A 16,466-nucleotide genomic window follows, 5' to 3' on the forward strand; every position below is an offset into this window, starting at 1 on the left:
TTCATGTTTCTGGCTAAAGATATAAACTTATATAAAGATGTAAGATTTAAATTGCAGCTGCTGTGAGGTTTCAATCCAGTCGAAAGAAACTTAGCTTATTTCAACACCCCAAACGCGCGCGCACATGTATGCACGCACACACACACACGTGCACGCACACACACACACGTGCACGCACACACACACACGTGCACGCACACACACACACACGTGCACGCACACACACACACGTGCACGCACACACACACACGTGCACGCACACACACACACGTGCACGCACACACGTGCACATGCGTGCGCACACACGCTAGCCCACACGCGCACACAACTAAAATAAACTTTAAGAAATACTGCAAGTTGTTTTTATAAAACCCAAAAGGACTCCAATTAGAATATACAACTAAGCAGATATATTTTCTGTATGAAACGTTATTTTTTTCCTTAAATTTGGTTTCTATTTTCTCAGGGACCACATGGTCTTCCAGGAACAAAGGTAATTCTAATTATACTTAATTGCACATTACGCAGATTGCAGAGATTAGTTTGGTGTTTTTCTTCACTGTAATCTTCCCCTCCTTCCGCATCGGTAAAAATTTGTAGCCTCCTTGAAATGGAAACCAGTTGTGACGTTTGTTTTATTGACATGCAGTCCAGCTTTCTGAAGAGGAAAATGAGAACTGTTTCCCACTCACCTCACATTAGAAATGAGCTGCTGTATAACCACCTTGGGCTGATTTGTTTTTCCCCAAATGGAGAACTTTCATCTTCATGGCTTCTCCCAGTTTCTATGAATCTCTGAGCAGCTGTGTGTCAATCATGATCAGTGTGATAGACGCTTAAACCTTGTTCAAATGTTTTTGGTAGCCCCTTTCACCATGTCTGTTCTTATAATAAATGCTGTTCTCAATCTGCTTTCCAATTTGTTTTTCATCAAGGTTGTTTAAGATCTTAGCCAGTGTCAAACGCTGAATATAATGGCCCTGAAGTATTTTTGACAGGTTAAGTTTGTAATATCATTAGCACTGGGAATTGCTTTGGTCTTCTATAAAGTAACATCAGAACCTAATCAATTTCAATAGAAATAACGGAGTGATGACTAAATCTGTCCATATCAAATTATCTGACTGGTAGCAGTTTCTCCCACTCACCTCACCTCATCCTGGTTTGAGTTAACTCTCAACTCGCAGTAAATCTCCTTCTGCAGAACTAAGTCATTTTTCATCTCCCAGGTTTCCATTCTGATTCTGTGCAATGTTCTAGCACCTGGAACACATGCCCAAGCCAACCAAAGGACGAGAGGGACTAATATACAGCTCCCAGGTTCTTGCCTTTTTCTTCAAGTCTTCCCCCTCAGTTGAGACAATTCTCAAAGATATCTGTGCTCAGATTAGAGTACTTCCTTAAACCTGAAATTAATATCTTTATAATAGTCAGGCTGGTGTTAAAAGAGCATCAGTCAGAAGATTGCTGCTACAATAGCATCTAATGATCACCTTGAGACGGATGACTGGATCTAAAGGGTTGTATGAAATCATCTAATAAAATTGTTAAAGATTGGTAATGTATGGATGATACGTATGACACTGCTGAAAGTAATCTGTGCTCATTCTGTCATTGGTGCAGGGTGACCGTGGGTCAGATGGTGTGAAAGGTGATAAAGGTGACCGAGGTCACCTGGGACTGCCTGTAAGTTCTATCTTCTACTGCAACTGTCTGCAACAATTCTGACATTTACTTGGCATTTCGGGAATGCCACTTCAGGGCATGAGAGTGTGTGTAACCTATACTTCAAATCTGATTAACCCTCAAAAAGCTAATAGTATAGAAAGCATCTAACGATAATGTGTGTGTGAATGCATGTCTTTCTCAGGTTTGTAAAGGTGAGATACTGATAAAACATGTGCAGCAAAAGGATCCAATCCAGAGGTAAACATTCACACACTCAGTTTACCAAACCATATCTGAGCTGTACACCCTCCTGATTGGACCTTGACATTCCATGGAAACATGACCCCAGGCCCACCAAGCCATGAATTGTTTTGGTGGCACAAGCTGTGAGCAACTCAGCAACACACAATAAAATATGTAGGTAAAATAAAGTTTTCTTCAATTAATTAATAAATAAATAAATAAAACATACACATAGCTACACTCTACCTTGGAAGAATGTAAGACACATGGGCTTAGGAGAAAGGACATGTGGGGTGGAGGGGAGAGAAGAGCTGCAAAGATGAGAGAGAACTTGTGTAACACGGGAAAGATACAGGAGAAAGCAACATATGTAACCATAACCGGGGGGGGGGGGGGGGGGGGGGGGGAAGAATGTCTAGGCGTTTTTTGACAGACCGACTGCATTGAAAGTACAAAGGCAAGCTGAAATTATGATAAATGAATTTTCTCAACATGAACTTGGCACTTGTGTCGGAAGGAAGAAATCATGAGGGTCCAGCGCAAAGTGCAACAAGATTTGTGAGCTGTCTCTGTGCTCAGTCAAAGGGGTCTGGCTGTTTGGATTAACAAGAACTGCTGTGAAATTGCAATTCTTTTGTCAAATACATTCCAGCTATTCCTGCATTCCCCAAATTATTTCACAATATTTACCTTTCTAACAAATAAATACATTGTAAATCACAACAACAAAGAAAGAACATGGAACAAAATCCTGGAACTATTCATGGAGTAATGGTTACTTTAAGTCCTTTTTTCCAATTTTATTTTAATGCAGTAGACTATCAGAATTTAAAATAGCAGGCCTTTACTTAATGACTTATAGCTATCATAATACTGTTATTTCAATTACATATGAAATGGGTACAGGAAGAGGCTATTTCAGTTTCAGCTCTGCTCTCTTACCTCATCTCCAATCTCCTGCTTAATTACAAAACTGAATTCCCACTCACTCAAAATTTTTATCACCCCAGTCTTGGAATATGCTTAATGACTGAGTATCCACAGTTCTTTGGGATTGAGAATTCCAAATATGGATAACATCTAAATGATTGAGACCCTACCTTGAGACTACGAAAAAGAAATGAAAGAACTGCGAATGCTATAAATCAGAGACAAAAACAGAAATTGCTTGAAAATCTCAGCAGTTCTGGCAGCATCCGTGGAGAGAAATCAGAGTTAACATTATTGGTCTGTTCTGAGGAAGGGTCACTGGACCTGAAACGTTAACTCTTATTTCTCTCCACAGGTACTGCCAGACCTGCTGAGATTTTCCTGAGACTATGACCCTAGTTTCAGATTCACCAGCCGGGGAAATTGTAAATTGCCTTGTCACCGTACTTTATTGAAGCCACTTCATTCTTTGAAATTTCATGCAATATAAACCCATTCTACACTACCTACTTGTAAAATCAGTCTCTATAACCACAAAAGTCCTCTCCTCATTACCAGACTATTACTACAATGAAGGAACAGGCCAATCACAACACAAGCACAAATTAAATCTTGCCTATTTAAAACCACCATTAAACCAGCAGAGATGTTCACCAGAATGGAGTAGGTGTTCAATGATGGGATGGTACAATATGACCACAAGGTGCAAGTGTGTTATGATAGCCATTCTTTCCTACGTTCAATGTTTTATTGTCCATTGATGGGATTACATAATGGGCAGAAAATATTGTTGTGTCATCAATATTTGACATAATTCATACCACTGTTTGGTGGTGAATTTCAGCGGGTCTGGCAGCATCTGTAGAGTGAGAAACAGAGTTTAAGTCTGGGTCAGAACATCATTCGTTGTTCAGTGGCATAATTCATTATTGGTCCAATTTACATGTATCACAATTCACTTTCAATAACATGCCACATTGGTCACACTTCCCCTCTGCTAGTTATAAAGAGTTGACATTCACTTTTCCCAACTAGCATCTTGCACTAACTTCTGAGACTTCCTGCTGTCAGGTAGAAACGTAAAACAGGTAACTGTATAAAGGTTCTATTACCACTCAGAATGAAGAATTAAACGTTTTTGTAGCCTATGAGCTTGAAATATTCAACCGTATATTTTGTTCTTCTCCAAACATTCTTGTACACTGACAAATATGTCAAGTCCTAATCTCTTTCAACGTTATGTCATCACCTTTCATTGAGTTATGCCACACATGTCCCTTTTCACTGCTACACTCATCTCTTCCCCACTGTTCTTTCCACTTCTAACACTTCATACACCGTCCAGGGTGCTTCTGGCTTTGATGGACAGCCTGGGCCACTGGTGAGTTCCATACATCCATTCTGTTCGATCGTTCATGCCTGCTACACTGCTCTTGGACTGCCTAATGAATTAAATGTTGCTGGATTACATGCCTGTACAGTGGACTGATTCCATGATAAATGAAGCATGAGAAATATGCCAATGCATGCGATTGCTTAGTTAACCTTTTGGTCAAACATTTGTATTAGGAGCTGCTTAAGTAACGTGACTGTTCAATGGGTACGAATCTTTAGAGCCACAGTGTTGTAATTCTGGTAAATTAACTAATGTAGGAGGTTAAAATTTGGTCCTTTTGCTTTTTTTTTCTTTTAAACACAGTGCTATACTGAACATTACCCAATTCTGGTTCCATTTTGAGATTTTCAAATGTCCTACATTTTCATATACCAAAGCAATCTGTGGTTTATAGTCAATCTGTTCTGTCTTAGTAGGTCTGAAGCATTTAATGTTGATGTGTAATTTGGTCCCATAGCCTTAGAGCTATACTGACCAAGGTGGACCCTTAAAACAACAATGATCCTTGTCTCCAGACTGAATGAATAATTTGATGCAATAATAATGGAGGTGAAATTCCAATTGAATGCAAATGAAATTCGGCAACTGGTTTCCTATCAGTGGCCCTGTGTTGCCGCCTGAGAAGATTGTTCACGCCACTCAGAATATTTAGGTCACAAGAGATTTCTCGTTATACTTTACAATCCCCGTCTGAAGACATGGAGACATCAACTGCTGCTTGAGCAGCCTCTGCTTTCCCAGTTAAACCACTCATAATCTCACTCTGGTCCACTTGGCAACTACCAAGGTAGATTCCTTGGGACCATAAAGATGTGGGAACAGAAGTAGGCCATTCAGCCCATCAAGTCTGCTCAGTTATTCAATGAAATCATGGTTCATCTGATAATCCTCAATTCCACTTTCCTACCTTTTCCCCATAAACCTTCACTCCCTTCCAAATTAAAAATCTGTCTGTCTCAGCCTCGAATGTGCATTATCACCGCTGCTTCGGTCCTCGTTGCTAAAGAGTTCCACAACTTCACTACCATTTTGAGAGGAGAAATTCCTCCTCACCCCTGTTTTAAAAGGATGATCCCTTAACCTGAGATTATGTCCTGTGGTCTGAAACTCTCCCACAAACAACCTTTCCGCATCATGCCCCCAGGGATCTTGTATGTGTCAATATGGTCACTTTTCATTATTCTAAATTTCAATTCGGACAGGCTTTACCTACTGAATCTCTCCGAGTGAAACGGTCCCTGCATATCTGGGATCAGACGGGTGAACCATCCAGCTCAGCGAGCAAACTCACATCCAGAAGTGAACCATCTCTGAACAACCTCCAATGTCAGTCTATCTTTCCTCAGCTAAAAGGCCCAAAACTGTTCACAGTATTCCAGCCACGGTATGACTAGTGCCTCGTATCGTTCTATCAAAACCTCCTTATCTCCATATTCCAATCCCTTTGAAATAAAGGCCAATATTCCATTTGTTTCCCCATTATCTGCTGAACTTGGATGCTACCTTTTTTGAGACCAATCCCTGAGAGCTCCCAAATTCCTCTGTTCTATAATTTCCTGCAGTCTTTGTCCACTTAAATAGTATTCAGCTCCTCTAATCTTACACCAGGCAGAGCCAAATTATCAGCAACACTGCAGGAGGAAAACCAACGAAAGCTGTGGAAGTTAGCAGAGCAACACACTTGCACTTGTCCATACAGGACTAGCTGACCTATTAGGTACAAGGTATTTGAGATTAGAGCAGGCAAACATCTTGTTCCCAGCTGTTGGTGTATCCCTCAAAGGTAGGGCAAGCTGGTTGATTATTAGCAGTGTCTGGAATATTGAGGTAATAAGTCAATCCATTTACTGTTATAACAAGGTGCAGAGCTGGATGAACACAGCAGGCCAAATCCCGAAACGTCAGCTTTCCTGTTCCTCTGCTGCTGCTTGGCCTGCTGTGCTCATCCAGCTCTACAATGTGTTGTCCCATTTACTGTTAGCTTAGATTTAAATATCTGGCACTGAAACTATCTGAGAGCTGCCAGAATTCCAAAGACTCCCCCCATCCCTCCAATCTCTATCTAAAAAGGGTACTATCCAGATCAATGGATTACTGTGGCTTTAAGCGTTCATGCTGGCCTCACCCCATAGACTGGTAATTTCATTAGTTAATGTTACAAAACTAGGGTAGAATTCCTGTCTGAATGCCAGTCCTGGAGTGAATGAACATGTCTGTCTGTCTGTCTGCCTGCTCATATCCAGCTTCCATCAACATCTGTCAGCCGCTGCTGGACAAATTCTGAGTGCCCTCATCACACTGGGGAAAGTAGCTACCTTCAGCGAGGTAGAAGCACTTAAGCCGAGCTGCCAGCACTGTGCCAGAGACCATTGATCCAGCCATTCACATTCAATAGTACTTAGTTTAGGTCCTGAAACTAAACAATTAATAATGAGTGAACCTGGTTGAAAATGCTTTGCAGTGCATTAAAGCAGAGTTATTGTGCTTTAGAAACTTTTTGGATTTTAGATCTGACCATGATATGAAAGGGAAATGTTGTTCACCTGGAAACGCAGATTGTCTGCAGAATAACAATTCTGTGCCTTATGGAGGACGATTAGATTTTACCTGTAGATTTCACTGGTACAATTGATAATCATCATGACATAACACATTATTTAATAAAGGAAAAAATAGACGATAACAACACACAGGAATGCATCAGGCTATAAATTCTAGATCAAGTTGACTTTAGCAGTGTATATCTCCTTGAATATTTAGCCAATTCAACAGTAGGGTATTTGTCTCGCAACCACTTCCCTCCCACTCTGCAATATTGCACAGAAACATTAGGTTGCGTTGCATATTTCCCAACTACAGTCTCATTACCTGGCCCTCCCCCATGCAGTTATACAGTAAGTCTTTAACCATTAGTGTAATTGCTAAGAAAGCAGAGTTGAATCAGAGTCAGTTCATTAACTTTCCTCAGCCTGTGTTGTCAGTATTTCAAAGCTGATGTTAATTGTACTCCGATGTCTTTGACAAAGCTGTCCTGCACCATTCCTCTCTGATGATTAAATTCACCTGACATACCTTGCAGAAATAGAGTAAATTTCACACAGGTACTTCATATATAAATAATGGGTCTAAAAATTTAAACTGCCCCACCCTCACTGCGGCTATTTAAATTCCATTTAAACTGCTGCCACCTCTTTACTAACATCGGTGACCTTCCTTAGTTTCGTTCAGTGAAACACCGAATTTTCTAAGAAACCCAAATCAGTCTGTAAGATTTATTTGTGTCTCATGAAATGGAAAGATGTCAATCCATCCAAAGAAATCACCTGATGCAGCATTCCCAAATCTAACTGTAAAACCACTGGGAAATTGGAAGGAAGACTATTTCCGAGCCATTGACTCATGCCTCCATGTGTAAGATGTTCTAATGATTGGCTTGAGGAGGGATATCACTGAAAATTTTTCACTCCATTGGAGGAAACCCAGGGCTATGTCACCAACACAAATGCCCCAGTCCTACTAAGAGTGTGCTACTTAATTTTCTTTAAGCTGAGCAACTGGTCCACATACTGCTCTCTGAATGAGCAAAGTGCTCTTCTGTTCTAACACTGGGCCTTTTTTGCATACGGTGTTATTGTATACATTATGGTATATGGTATTGTATGCATTACTATATATGGTTTGGTTGTATACACTATTTTCTATGGTGCAGTTGTATACACTTATTGTATACACGATTGTATATAGTAATGTTGCATACATTATTGTTGCTAGATACTGGGAGTAGATAGTCTGATGTTCTTAAATATATTCATTTCCATGTAGGGTGTACCAGGGCCAGCAGGACCAAAAGGAGAAAGGGTAAGAGTCAGACAAAATGTGGGATCATTGGCTAAGATTATTTCATTTCCAGATGGCACAAATACTGCTTAGAAACAGACAGCAGTAAATAATCTAATGAAGATCAGAATACTTACCTACAGGCAATATCTTTTTCCAAGGGACTTTATACACACTTTTGTTTGGGGGTGTGGTCAGTATCGAACAGTGGTGAGGCAGATTCCTGGACTTCAAAGTTTGGTGAGAGTTTGGGAGCAGATGGGAAATAAACAAATGAAGTTCAAAATATAAATATGTTTTGCATGTGGCAAGTGACTATTTATCTGATTAATAACCACTATACAATAGGCCTTTTCTTACTGTAACCCTGTCCAAATACATCTACACAATCACTTAAATTGCTTCACTAGAGTAATCAGAGCTGCAATAGAATAGTGCCTATACCTGGCTTCTGTTTTGACAAAGATAGTTAGGTGATGGAATAAACTCGAACCAGATTCACAGAGGTACTTGTGAACACAGTCATTGCTGGAAGCACTGTCCGACCCGAGCTAATGCCGCCTTTGTTTTTTGTGCCATTTGCAGCCATTTCTGACTCCATCCTGAACAGTTGGTTGAGTTTAGTGATGTTGCCGATGTCACTACACCCCAACGTCCATGAAAAGCACAAAGGGAGAGAGAGAGAGAATGTGTTGCATAGAGCACACAATGAGTTAATCTCTCCTTTTCTCTCTCTCTCTCTCTCTCTCTCTCTCTCTCTCTCTCTCTCTCTCTCTCTCTCTCTCTCTCTCTTCCCCCCGCCTCCTCCAATTCGCATTGTCACTCTTATTCCAGCCTCTCCCTTCCCATTCTTTCTCTCCCTCTCTCTTTTCTTCCTCTCTCCTTGCTCCCTCCCATTCTCTCGGTGTTCTCACTCCTCACTCCACAGATAGTGAGAGAAGCATGTGCCCTTTTCTGGTAAATGGTGAGAATGAATTTTTCCTTTGTACCCAATTAATAAGTTGCAGATGAACTTGAGTTGACTTTCCAGAGCAAAGTCATTGTTGAAATTCTTACTCAAGGTCATTTTTGTATCTACAAATGGTAACTCTTCTGTGAAGCTTTGAAAGGGAACAACCATTTATATTGTGAAAGATAAGGTTGTCCATTGGTTGACATGAGAATGTGTGGCAGAAACTGTTACTTTTTTAAATTAAACTATTTTTCTAATTAACCTGTTCAACGATGTTATTACACACCTCGGGAGCAGGTGGGACCTGAATCTGGGCCTCCCAGTCCAGGGTTAAAGACACTACAACTGTGATACAAGATAGCCCTTCAGCAAGAAATGTTAATCTTAATTAATTGGTTAACTTCAGACCAGGCAATGATTGATTGGTGTGCAGTCCCTTATCTGTGAGCCACCTGATTGTAATCTTCTGAAAATGACTTTGAAAGAAGTATACTGAAACATTGCATAAAATATCCTTTTGTTTAAGTTTAAAAATACTTTGACAGTTATCTATTTGAGGCTTCCCACGTGGGAAAAGAATTATCCCAGTTTAAAGACTCTACTCCAACCATAACAGAAACTCACCAAGTTGATAAATTCAGGAACAATGGCCACTCAATGGCTGGCTTCCAGTGCGCTGTTGTTGAACCAGCAAAAGCATCGCAGAAACTTGATTTGTTCTCCATTTGCATGAAAACCACCTCATTATAATATGCTGCTTTCGCCAAATCAGGCTAACTGCTTTATAAAACTCAGACCAAGTCTACAGAAACTCATCATCAGTTTTGTGGGAGATAATGGGAACTGCAGATGCTGGAGATTCCAAGATAATAAAATGTGAGGTTGGATGAACACAGCAGGCCAAGCAGCATCTCAGGAGCACAAAAGCTGACGTTTCGGGCCTAGACCATTCATCCAGCCTCACATTTTATTATCAGTTTTGTGGGATCTGGTAATCGCTGACTGATCCAGCATTTGTTGCCCGTCCGTCATTGCCCTTGAACTGAGTGGCTTATTGAGCTATTTCAGAGGGAACTAAAAAGCCAACAACGTTGCTCGGGTAATAAAATATGAGGCTGGATGAACACAGCAGGCCAAGCAGCATCTCAGGAGCACAAAAGCTGATGTTTCGGGCCTAGACCCTTCATCAGAGAGGGTGCTGCTTGGCCTGCTGTGTTCATCCAGCCTCACATTTTATTATCTTGGAATTCTCCAGCATCTGCAGTTCCCATTATCTCTAACATTGCTCGGGTGTTGAGTCACATGTAGGCCAGACCAGGAAAGGGCAACGGTTTTCCTTCCCTAAGGGAAATTAGTGAATCAAATTGGTTTTAAAACAATTGGTGATAATTTCATTGGCACTATTACTGAGACTAGCTTTAAGTTGCAGATTTATTCAGTGAATTTATTAATTCCACCAGCTTCCCTGGAGGGATGTGAGTGGATGTTCATAGAAACATAGAAAAGAGGAGCTGGAGTAGGCCATTCAGCCCTTCAAGCCCACACTACCATTCAGTATGATCATGGCTGACCATGCATTCTCGTATTCCCACTTTCCCTCCAGACCTCTTGATCACCTTAGCTGCAAAGACTATGCCCAGCTCCCTCTAGAATGTGTCTAACAAACTGGCCCCAACAGCTCTCTGTTCTCAGATCATTAGCCTGGGGTCACTGAGCTATTCCAGTGATATTCTTTGTCTTTAGTCCAGTGATAACCCTTCTTTGTGACTTGAAAATGGTTCCGAGATAAAACTATACTTGTGTGTATGCATGGGGAAACCAACAAAAAACCCAACAGCTGGGTGAAGAAGAGGCGAGGAAGGTGCTGAGTCTGTGTGGCTGACAGCAGGCGTATTTTAAAACCTCTACCTTGAGATACCATGGCCATGCTTGTGAAGTCCTAAAAGGTTTCTCTGCATGGAATGACTGTATGGGCAGTGATTGGCTTGAGCTGTTAAACAACAGCAAGAATGGATGATATAGTGCAAGGATATTTCTGTGGTAAAGGTAGGCAGGCTTGTTGATGGACAAGATTCAGGGTTTGGGCTAGAGCAAGACAAAATATTGTACTCACTAGTTGAATTGCAGTTGGTGCAGAGAGCCATCTGGATGCCTGCAAGAACAGTGTCATTGTGGGTGGGCAGAGCAGTGAGGAGAATAAGTGGATATTGCCAAGGACTAGATGAGGAATAGTAACACAGAGGAGTCTCAATTCTATGGACAGAATGGAATCTTAACTGGAGAAAATGGAGCTTCAAAGGGTGAGGGAGGTGCTCATAATGAATGAGGGGACACTTCCCAAAAACTTGCAGAGATTTGCAGGTTATAGAGATGGTGGGGGAACATTTGGGGAAAATACCCATCAACAATCTCGGTTTATGAAATGATGAGCTGATTCCCAACCTTTGGCGGGGGAATCGGGTGATAATACCCGCAAGTAACTGGTCACAACAATGCAGAGTTGTGACAGGAGGATGAGTAAAAGAATCAGGTGAAGGGATGAGGAGGGGAGCGGAATTTGGAAAGAAAGCTCCATGTGTAATTTCAGGATAAAACATTCCGGGAAGTTACCTGGCTCACTGTAATCCTGTTTCAACAGTCGTGACACCATCGCTCAGCCTGACACGTCAATCAAACCGAGGGAGGTCTAATTACAAAGATTTGCAGAACTGTATATCCGGTGAACATTTTGTTCATCTCACTGCGTTCTTTTCCCACAGTGACTATGACAGTGATGCTTTTAAAAATAAATTATCAAGAAAACACAATTCTGGTTTCAAAAGTTCTGAATTTTTCCTGAAAGTCACTACACTTGGAGACAACTGATTTTCGGCTTTGCTGAATGTATCCTGTGTATTTTCTTCCAGAGAAGCCTTTGTCTGTAATTACTGTTCTGGACTCCACTCTCGATGCTTCCTCTTTCTTTCTGAAGTTAGAGTTTGGCGGAGGAATCGCTGCACAAATCTGGAGATTTTATGGCCCTGGGTTAACTGACTGTCATTGGCAGAAGCATAGATGGGGGGTTGTCAGTGTAAAGTTCCTTACCGGGCAGGAAAGCCACACGATTTGGTGAAATGCCTTTGGAGCCTGTCCAGCATTCTGTAGAGAGTGGAAGCAAGTGGGAGAGGAAGAGCAGAACTGCACCTGATTCTGAGGGACTCCCAATGGGGGAGTTTTCCTTTCACCTTTCTTCATTTGTGAATATATTGTTGGCTAGGGAAGTATTGATTACTCATCCCTAATTACTCAGAGGGCAGTTAAGGGTCAACTACTGTGGGTCAGAAGTCACGTATAGGCCACAGTAAGTATGACAGATTTGAAGGGTTCCACAATTCTATTCTTCCCTGGCAGATGTTAATGAAGCTGGTGGATTTTTTTTTAACATTCAGCAAAAGTTGCACAGTGACCATGAAGCTAGCTTTTTATCCCAGATTTTTACTACCATGGTGGGATTTGAACCTGTACCCCCAAAACATTAACGTGTGATTTCTGGATTGCTGTTCCAGTGACTTTAACATTATGATACTACCTCCTCGCAGTGTGTCCTACATAGACATATTAACACACAGAGACACACACACTCAAATATGTCGCATTCAATTCCTTGCATTCTAGCAAGAGACCATAACAATTTGTTATGAAAGCTCTGTCAGGCTTTTTTCTTTCCCTAACTCTTGCCAATTAAACCACTGAGGTCACATAACTAAGGCAAAGAGAAAGGATAAAGGCTTGTAGTCCAGTATGTCTCCATTCCACTTCAGTCAAGTCGCTTAGCAACTGAACCATTGAGCAGCCAAAATGTTTATTTGTTCAAGCAAAACATGCACCTCACGGTTCAGACTGTCCACTGTCTGAACTCGCTCACCATGTGGGATAAACCACCAGAGTATTGTGCAGAGCTGAGAAGCTCAATTCATCCAGTGCTGTTCCAAATGAGGAGGCAGCATCTTTGGGATTCTTGTATCCAGTGTGACTTTCCGGGCAGAGCTGAGCACGAATAACATAGTGAATAAATCGACATTAACCTTGAATGTATGTACGGTCTGATTGTACTGTTGATAAAACTGTGTGGTATTTGTTTTAGGGCGATAAAGGGGATCCTGGATATGCAGGACCAATCGGACCACGGGGATTACCTGTAAGCAAGATGGCTTATATTTTATGTTTTGAGTCAATCGCTGATTTGAATCTAATATTGCCAGTGAAACAGGTCTGAACTCGGGACCACTGAGTGTAAACCAAGGTCCCGACACAAACATCCTGTGTTCTTGCTCGGATAACAAGGTGTCGAGCTGGATGAACATAGCAGACCAGGCAGCATTAGAGGAGCAGGAAAGCTGACGTTTCGAGTCTAGACCCTTCTTCAGCTTCCCTGCTTCTTTGATGCTGCCTGACCTATTGTATTCATCCAGCACTACACCTTGTTATCTCAGACTGCAGCATCAGCAGTTCCTACAATCACTGTGCTCTTGCTCAGTGTGTTAGGGTAGTTAACTAGAAAATTGCTAGGAAAATTGATAAATTGGACAGCTCAGTGTTTGGGATACACTGAAAGATGTTTGGTGTCTGAAATCTTTACCTAATTTGGAGACCCAAGATCATTTTTCCTCAGTTCTAAAGATCTTTACTTCATCCTAACATACAGACTGGGGTAAAATAATTATATTTTACCCTCCTTTATGTTTCATTTCAAAACAGCCTATTAGTAAAGTGTTAGGATGTGCTATTCTCACTGCTAGAGACACTTGATGTGGGCATTAGGAGGGGCATCTGCAGTCAGGGATCCCTGAGGAACTCCAACCTTCATTCAGCATCTTGCCCAGCCAGCAGGACCATGCTGATGAAACCTGCACAACATAGAAAACATTTAAAAAAAGCATCTGTGGGTGTTACTAACTGGGCCGCTATTTATTACCCCGACCTAATTGCCCTTGAGGAGGTCATGCTGAGCTGCCTTCCTGAACCTTTGTAGACTTTGATGTTTGAGGGCATACACAGTGTGCTTATGGAGGGAGTTCCAGGATTTTGACCCGGTGACACCAAAGGAGCAGCAATATATTTTCAAATCAGGAGAGTGAGTGGCATGGTTTGGTGGTATTTCCCTGTAACAGCCACACTTCACCTTTATGATGGTATAGGTCGCAGGTTTGGATGGTAATGTCAGAGGAGCTTTGATCAGGTACTGTTACATAACAGTACACATATGTAAGCATATAGCATCCCCACAGTGTGGAAATAGGCCATTCCGCCCATCTGTTAGTCCACACTAACCCAACAAAGACCCACTACCATCCCAGCACCCCCCATCCTATCCCTGTAACGCTGCATTTCTCATGGCTAATCCACCCAGCCTGCACATCTTCGGATTGAGGGAGGAAACCGGAGCACCCGGAGGAAACCCACACAGACACAGGGAGATGTGCAAACTCCACACGGAAAGCCACCCGAGGGTGGAATCAAACCCAGGTCCCTGGCGCTGAGAAGCAGCAATGATTGATTGATTGATTGATTTTATTGTCATGGGTACCTAAATATAGTGAAAAGTTTTGTTTACGAGTGGTACAGGCAGATCACAGCAAGCAAAGGATGTACAGATCAAAAAAAAACTGAGACATACAGGTTACATTGCAGTTTGTATTATTTGAGGCAAGAGTCCATTCAACATTCTGATAATGGCCGGGAGGAAGCTATTCCTGAACCTGCTGGTGTGAGTCTTCAGGCTTCTGTATCTTCTGCCCGATGGAAGAGGCTGTAGGAGATCATCACTGGGGTGTGATGGGTCTTTCCGCGGCAGTGAGCTGTGTAATTGGAATCCTTGGATGGAAGGTTGGCTTCCGTGATGGTCTGGAAATCTGTAAGAAAACCAGAAATAGTTGTAAAAACAAAACAGGTCTGACGACACTCGTGGAGAGAGAAACAGTCCATGTTTTTAATTAGGGTTAAATATGTTTAATCTGATCAGTGTCAGTGAAAAGCAGCACCCTAAGTGTTAATTTGATGCTTCTCACACTTACCATTGAACTCACTCTGTAACCAGTCTCTACAAACACTGGCTTTCAGTGAATTTGTCCCTTTCGTTTCAATTTACTGAGGACTACACTCTTCAATCTTATTAACTCAATCAGAATTCCATACCATTGAACAAAAACAAAGTTGCTGGGTAGGCTCAGCAGGTCTGGCAGCATCTGTGGGGCAGAAAACAGAGTTAACGTTTCGGGTCCATTGACCCTTCCTTAGAAAGGTCAGAACGTTTCGTGTCACCGGACCCAAAACGTTAAACCCCACAGATGCTGCCAAACCTACTGAGCTTCTGCAGCAATTTTGTTTTTGTTCCTGATTTACAGCAGTCACAGTTCTTTCGGTTTTTATTCCATACCAATGTTGTTTTGTTTTTGCAGGGTTCACTGGGACCAAAGGGTGAAAAGGGAGGCCGGGTAAGGATGACTTGCATGTCTCACTGAATTTGACTGTCATTTTAATTTGCATGATATGTTCCAGTGAAGCTGAAAGCTGGAGGCTATATTTTCCTCTGGCTGCCATTTTTGACAAAAAGCAGAAATCTATAAAACAGGAACAGGGAATCAAGGAAGGCCTGAGGAATTGTTCCATCTGTTTACTGTTAAAATATTCTCGTGGAAATCATTAGGGGAGACAAAAACACATTGCAGGAACAGCTCAGCAGGTCTGGCAGCATTTGTAGAGAGAAATCAGAGTTAAGGTTTCATGTCCAGTGATCTGAGAAATGATGGTAGCTAGGAAAAGGTTGGTTTTATGCAGAAGATAAGGGGTCACTGCTAGGAAATATTACACACTTTTTGGGAGATGGAAGTTATGGTGTTTGTCGTGGAGTGAACAAATGGGACCCAACCCTTTGAAGACAAAGGAAAGAGAGATAGCTGACATTTCTTGGGGCTAACATTTTAGCTGTTCTTCCTAAGTGACCCCTCCAGATGGGATGACTTTCTACCACTCTGGAGTTGCAGGTTCTGAGGTAAAATATCTGCTGCTGGATCCACACATCCTGCTACAGGTGGTGTTGAAGAGGTGGGATGCTTGGACTTTTGCACACTCCTTCTTCTCTGTGTACTTGAACTTGGACTCCCCCTGGCCAGGTCAGGGATTTTGGGATGGTTAGCACCTTCGCTGATGCTTCTTCTCCAGTTCAGCAGCAGAGGTTCAGGCAAGAGATTCCAGTGAGTCAGCGGAGTATCACATATTTTTCAGGAAGGTTTTAAAAATGCTCATGAAATGTATTCTTTGCCCTCCTGTGACAGAGTTTGGAGTAGAGAGCTTGTTTTTGGTGTCTTGTTTCAAGCATATGGAAGCTATGGCCGATTGAATACAGTAACTGGTGCCTGGATTAAACAGAGGAAAATATAGTTCTCAGTGAATTGTGAACAA

At 41.8% G+C, this 16,466-nt stretch overlaps 1 protein-coding gene across 1 annotated transcript in view; it reads left to right on the plus strand.

Moving 5' to 3' along the window:
* The window catches only part of col13a1 (collagen, type XIII, alpha 1), a 222,011-nt gene that overhangs the window by 192,688 nt on the left and 12,857 nt on the right, over positions 1-16,466 (plus strand). Inside the window, exons 36-41 of the mRNA XM_048563494.2 lie at positions 467-493; positions 1,624-1,686; positions 4,187-4,222; positions 8,060-8,095; positions 13,150-13,203; positions 15,464-15,499. Coding sequence (XP_048419451.1) covers positions 467-493; positions 1,624-1,686; positions 4,187-4,222; positions 8,060-8,095; positions 13,150-13,203; positions 15,464-15,499 — 252 coding nt within the window. The remainder of the gene's footprint in view (positions 1-466; positions 494-1,623; positions 1,687-4,186; positions 4,223-8,059; positions 8,096-13,149; positions 13,204-15,463; positions 15,500-16,466) is intronic.

Source organism: Stegostoma tigrinum, chromosome 37 (assembly GCF_030684315.1).
Source record: "Stegostoma tigrinum isolate sSteTig4 chromosome 37, sSteTig4.hap1, whole genome shotgun sequence".
NCBI lineage: Eukaryota > Metazoa > Chordata > Chondrichthyes > Orectolobiformes > Stegostomatidae > Stegostoma > Stegostoma tigrinum.